The sequence below is a fragment of the Mchenga conophoros genome, linkage group LG3 (assembly GCF_057382185.1).
Source record: "Mchenga conophoros isolate Kocher_MC1m ecotype Shallow Benthic linkage group LG3, M_conophoros_male_GT1.1, whole genome shotgun sequence".
NCBI classification, from domain to species: Eukaryota; Metazoa; Chordata; class Actinopteri; order Cichliformes; family Cichlidae; genus Mchenga; species Mchenga conophoros.
The window spans coordinates 51,325,511-51,331,336 of record NC_140528.1 but is presented as its reverse complement, the minus strand read 5'-3'; the positions used below and the strand labels follow the sequence as shown (position 1 = coordinate 51,331,336).

Here is a 5,826-nt window from a genome sequence, read left to right as displayed (position 1 = left end):
GAATCTCGTACGGACAAGGTCAAGTGTACGTTCAATCCCCATATGGCCCATATCCTCATGGAGGCTTTTCAGGACTGATGGCCGCAACTCCTCTGGAAGGACAAGCTGATATAAAAGGTCTCCATTGTCCCGTCTCCTCCTGTACAGGACTCCATCCACCAGCTCCAACCTGGACCATTCTCTGAGCAGGAACGGAAGTTCAGGGAGCTCAGCTCTAGCTGTTGGTGGAACCCTGTTCCCCGTCTCAAGCTGGTGAATAAGCTCTCGAATGCAGGGATCTGAGTGTTGTTTCTCTTTGATGTTAAGAGTAGAAACGACAGGCAGCTGATGACAGTCCTCGGAACAGTAACTGTCAGGGATGGTATCCATTTGAACTGACAAAGACTCGACAAGTGTGAAGCCAACCTCACCGCAGTCACCCGGCCGTGTGGCTCTGACCAAATGACTTTGGCAGATTGCTCTCACAGTCTCTTCTGGAAGGACATCAGAATCAGCTGTGTGTTGAGAAATAAACTGACGAATGAGTTCATGGTCATTAGAAACTTCATCACTGGAGCAGGAGTAAGGTCGCCGCGAAAGCGCATCAGCGTCACAATTCTGTTTGCCAGCTCTGTACAGAAGTTTAAAGGAGTACGTTGACAATGCAGCCAACCAACGGTGTCCAGTAGCGTCCAGTTTAGCTGTTGTCAAAACGTAGGTCAGTGGATTACTGTCCGTCACCACTGTAAAATCTGCCCCGTACAGGTAATCTTGGAATTTCTCGGTCACACTCCACTTAAGGGCGAGGAATTCCAGCTTGTGGGCTGCATAACGGCTCTCACTCTGCGACAATCCGCGGCTAGCATAAGCTATGACCCGGAGTTTCTCCTCTTGCTCTTGATACAACACTGCTCCAAGTCCGGTCACACTCGCATCGGTGTGCAGAATGTATGAACGAGACGGGTCTGCAAACCCAAGAACCGGAGCAGTTGTAAGCTTCTCAATCAAGGTTTCAAATGCAACTTGACATTTGGTATCCCACCTCTCCCCGAAGGGTTGGTTTGGCCTGTAGGTGGGTATCTTGTGAGCTTTCAGGGTCTTTAATCTTTGAACTGGAGAATATCCACGAGTCAGGTCATTGAGAGGTTTGGCAATGACGGAATAGTCTTTTATAAACCGGCGGTAATAACCAGCGAAACCCAGAAAAGATCTCAATTGTTTCAGAGTCTGGGGAACCGGCCATGTCTTGATGGTCTCTATCTTCTCAGGATCTGTTTGAACTCCTTCCTCAGAGACAATATGACCCAAGTACTTTACAGACTTTTGGAAGAATCGACATTTCTCCGGTGCCAGTTTCAGCCCATATTCCTTCAACCGGTTCAGGACTCTCAGCAGCCTTCGTTCGTGTTCCTCAAGAGTGTCCGAATAGATGATTAAATCATCCAGGAAAACGAGCACTTCCTTTAGGTGAAGGTCCCCCATGCATCGCTCCATCAAGCGCTGAAAGGTGCTTGGGGCGTTGGTAACACCTTGAGGCATTTGGTTAAACTCCCAGAACCCAAGAGGAGTCACAAAAGCAGTCTTTGCCTTGTCTTCCTCCTCCATCTGGATCTGGTAGTAACCGGACTTCAGGTCGAGCACTGAAAACCACTTAGAACCAGTGAGTGCTGAAAAGGATTCCTCCAAATTAGGTAAGGGGTATGCATCCTTGATGGTTTGAAGGTTTAGTTTCCGGTAGTCTATGCACAGCCGGACCTCACCGTTCTTCTTTCTGACCACCACGATAGGCGAAGCAAAAGGAGACGATGATTCCCTTATAATGCCGGCTTCCAGGAGCTCACGCAGGTGACGGCGGACAGCTTCGAAATCTTGTGGATGGATTGGCCGGGCACGTTGCTTGAATGGTGTATTGTCATGGAGTGGAATATGATGTTTGACAGCTGATGTACATCCAAAATCCAAGTCATGATGCGAAAAGACCTCCGAGATGTCATTCAGCTTGCCTATTACTCGCGTCCTCCATTCAGGTGACAGTGGAGAATCACCAAAATCAAAGTTCAGGCTGGTGGTAGTGTTCCTGACTGGAAGATGGGTCACGCGATGTTCAGACAAGATGCAGTGGTAGGTTTCCAAATCCGCAATGACACTGTGAGGTGGAATGAAGGTATCTTGCTCCGACTCATTTGTAATAACCACAGGAACCTTGTATGGAGAAAGAGCTGGGAAGTTGATGAGACAACTGCTGACACACAACCCCCCAGATAAGGTGGAAGCAGGATGCTGTAGGAGAACACTCTGGCTAAACAACGGGGTGGAAACTTTGGCAGAGCCCTGGATGACAATAGTGCGGCCGGCCGGAACACGCACTGGAGCTTTGCTTAGTAGCCTCACATTCCCAATGCTGCCATTCTCCTTCTGCTTGTGTGACAGCTGTAGTGTTTTCAACACTGCTCTGTACCCATGAGTGCTAGGCTGATAGCTCGGATGCTGGTTAAGATGCTGTTCATACAGGGGTTCCAGGGTGTTCATCCCAATTAGCACAGTAGCGGGGACGTCAGGGTGTACGTCCGGAACAACTAGAGCCAATGTTGTTACTTCATATTCTTCACCAACAAAATCTCTGGGGAACTTGACGGAAACCTCAATGTATCCAAGATATGGAATGGTTTGACCCGCAGCACCTTCCACCTGGAGAAGATCATGGAGTGGTTGAATTTGTTGGTCATGAAGATGATTGTTGTAAAAGGATACAGGTATTGTAGTAACCTGTGATCCTGTATCAAGCAGGCATTTCTGTGGATGGCCTGCTAGGGTCACCTCTGTTGTGCATCTTGACCCAACTAACCCATGAGGTAACATTGTAGTTGCCTTCGGACAAGTGTGTAGGTCTACACAGTGAACAATTTCCTCCTTGTTCCTTTCCTCCTTTGCGGGACAATGTGGGTCCTGCACAGTTCCTGTACGTCCCATTACAGAAACTGTATCTAGTTTAAATGTCCAGTTGATGAATTCCGCTTCTGCCATTTTGGTTTCCTTTCACTGAACTGTTTGCGTTTTGTATTGACCAATGCAGGATTGGGTCTGTTCTCACACTGTGGTCTAATGTGTCCATCTTCCCCACACCTGAAACAGAAACCAGGCTTGGGGTTAGGTGATATATTCCCCTGTGTATCCGTCCTTTGCTTCGGGTGCTGCTTTGGAACAGGAGTACAGGACTGGTGAGACTGGGAGGCAGTTAAGGCGGCAAGTTGCTTTTGTATCTCCGCCATCTGCTGGGTGAGAGTGGACAACGCAGCACAGACCCCCTTTTCTTCTTCTACTGCGAACTGAGCTTGAGCTGCAACTCTGTGTCTTGGTGTTCCCAAATGTTGCTTCATCCTCAGAGTTTTGCTAGCTTCTCTGTCTTCTTCAGTTCTTAATAGGAGTAACAGTTCTGCAAAAGAGGGTGGGTTGGATTTTCTCTGCTTCAGCTGGAGCTCAGAGATAAGGTTACTATCCCAACATCCCCTACAGAATTGGCTGAGCAGGTGCCTGTTCACTTCACTCTGCTTGACTCCTCCCCGCTTGACAGCTAAACTCAGGGCCACCTGAAGTCGCTGTAGGTAGCCGGATGGTTTCTCACCCGAGTTCTGCAGCGTGTCCATGAACTTCGCATAAAGTTCTTCCCCGTCCTGTACAATTCCATAAGCAGAATCAAGATGTTGAATATAAGTCTCTGCTGGTAGGTCGGGGTTAAGGTGCTTGATTATGTCCGCTGCAGGTGGTAAAAGACTATCAAGAATGTGTCTGGATCTTCGCAGTTCTGAAATGGCTGGATCCTTTAAGATGAGATCCACTCCAGAGCGCCATGTATCATAGTCCACCTCATGCTGTGGGTGTGGTAGTCTCCCAGAAAACATGCGCAGCTTATGGGATGAGCGTATGTTTACATCTTCGCTCTTTACTATATGCTCCACAACATACCTCTGTACTTCAGGTGGATTCAACTCAGCTGCAGACATACTGGTAGAATGTCCTTCTGTTGTTGTAGGATGTAGGGCAGCTGAAGAAGTGACAGGGCTAGCCATGTTGTGGGTTTGTCGATCCGGAGTGGCAGCCATTTTGGGTTCAGATGCGGCAGTGCATTCCTGCTTGAGCCCTTCTGGTTTTCCTGGGCGCAGTTCTGAAACAGCTCCATTTATTTGGGTCATTAGTTCTTGGAGAACTTCAGCAAAATCCTGACCAGACAGTTTTGCTACTTGTTTTAAGTCAGCTAAATAAGTCTTAGTCTTTGTGCACCCGACAGTAGCCGCATAGATTTTAGACAAGCTTTTTATATGATATTCATTATTTAAGGGCTTAAATGTATACGGCAGAATCGGACCCAATAAATCAAAAGCAGACCCCGTTTTAAACTCAACAACGAGCATATTATTAAACTCAGAGCCGGGTGAGTTTATTGGCACGGAGCGTTCAATAGCACCATACTGGAGAAGAAAATCTTCAACCTCCTCAACCACATATGCGGGGACGCCACTGACCAACACCGCGTTTGGTATTTTAACACCTAATGACTCCAACAAGTCCATGTTCATAGTAATATGGTGAGATAGTGAGACTGAATGTACACAACAATATTATACTTGACACAACCTCCTGGCTGGCTCGCCACTAATTTGTCTTATGTAGCAAGTACATAAGCTAAAATAATTTAAGTTGGTTATGAATAGTTGGGCTAATTCAGAAGATATCAGATTCGGCTCTAGGAGGTGAGTGAAGTACAATAAACGTACAACCACAGATATTGTGATTACAATTGTTATTTATAGTGAAAATAAAGTGCAATTACCAAACACCAATATTTACAAAATCTGCAGACAAGGAAAAATAAAACAATTCAAGCTTGTAAAATATCCGCTGCACGGCAGTGCAGGAACCTCGTCCAACCTCTGGCAACAATGTCCATAAAGTTTATTTCATGAGTGATATAAGTCCAACGCGTATGACAGTCTAGACAGGTTGAAATTTGAAGTAGGATGATCAGCACTAAGATTCCAAAGCTGAAATCTCAGAAGTGAGATTTAGGGGACTAAACCAAGAGGGGAGAGTGTAGGCCGCAGCAGCCTCCTACCAGACCGCAGGAAGTTGTAGCTGGGGTTCTGGCTCGTTGGGCCTAGCTCGCCATCCAAAGTAGTGGTGTCGCTGTGGTCTCTCCAGGGCACCACTAGCCTGCACTATAATCACAAAACCACTATTAGCAAAATTCATCTAAACTTCCCAAGCTAGCTTTAGTTCCAGTGTACACATAAAATCCATGAGAAAATACAACAAATACATATCCAACCATTGTAATGAATTAAAACAAATGACAATCTCAAATAACAAAACTACAGCCACATAAAGTGAGAGCAGTAGTAATGCAGTAAGCCTCAGCCATCCCATCAGCTAATAGCACTGGCATACTGATACAGGTTACACAAACAAACATTCAGACTCACTCACCATTCACTACGTGCGATGTCACATACGAGCCCCACGCATCTACCCACGGCGGTATCAAAATACTGTTGAACGCAATCCACAAGTAATTCAAAAACAAGCCAAGATAGTAAACAGCGAAAAGCGCTCGCCCCACGTACCTGTTGCTTCCATCCGCTAACGCCTCTCCCCCGCGTCGTTTCGAGGCGACAACCCGGAAGGCATATATCGGTGCCTCGCGAATGTGATTGGTCACAACAGGCATGTGCAGCCTCGCGGCGTGGCGTGCGTCATGACGCACGATGCCTTCACGGACACGCTCCGGTTGGAATTTAAGATTCCAATTTAGTTATAGACGCAGTTCTTTTTATTTTTATGTGGGTTACACTT

The 5,826-nt window shown here is 46.8% G+C and overlaps 1 protein-coding gene across 1 annotated transcript; it reads right to left on the bottom strand.

Annotated features, from left to right (window-relative positions):
• Window positions 1–3,126: 3,126 nt before the first annotated feature.
• LOC146579342 (paraneoplastic antigen Ma1 homolog) lies at window positions 3,127–4,079 on the bottom strand. The gene is made up of 2 exons (XM_085267944.1): window positions 3,491–4,079; window positions 3,127–3,248 (listed from the first exon to the last, which is right to left on the bottom strand). The coding sequence occupies exons 1-2, from the start codon at window positions 4,077–4,079 to the stop codon at window positions 3,127–3,129; spliced, it is 711 nt and encodes a 236-aa protein (XP_085124070.1).
• Between the last annotated feature and the right edge of the window lie 1,747 nt (window positions 4,080–5,826).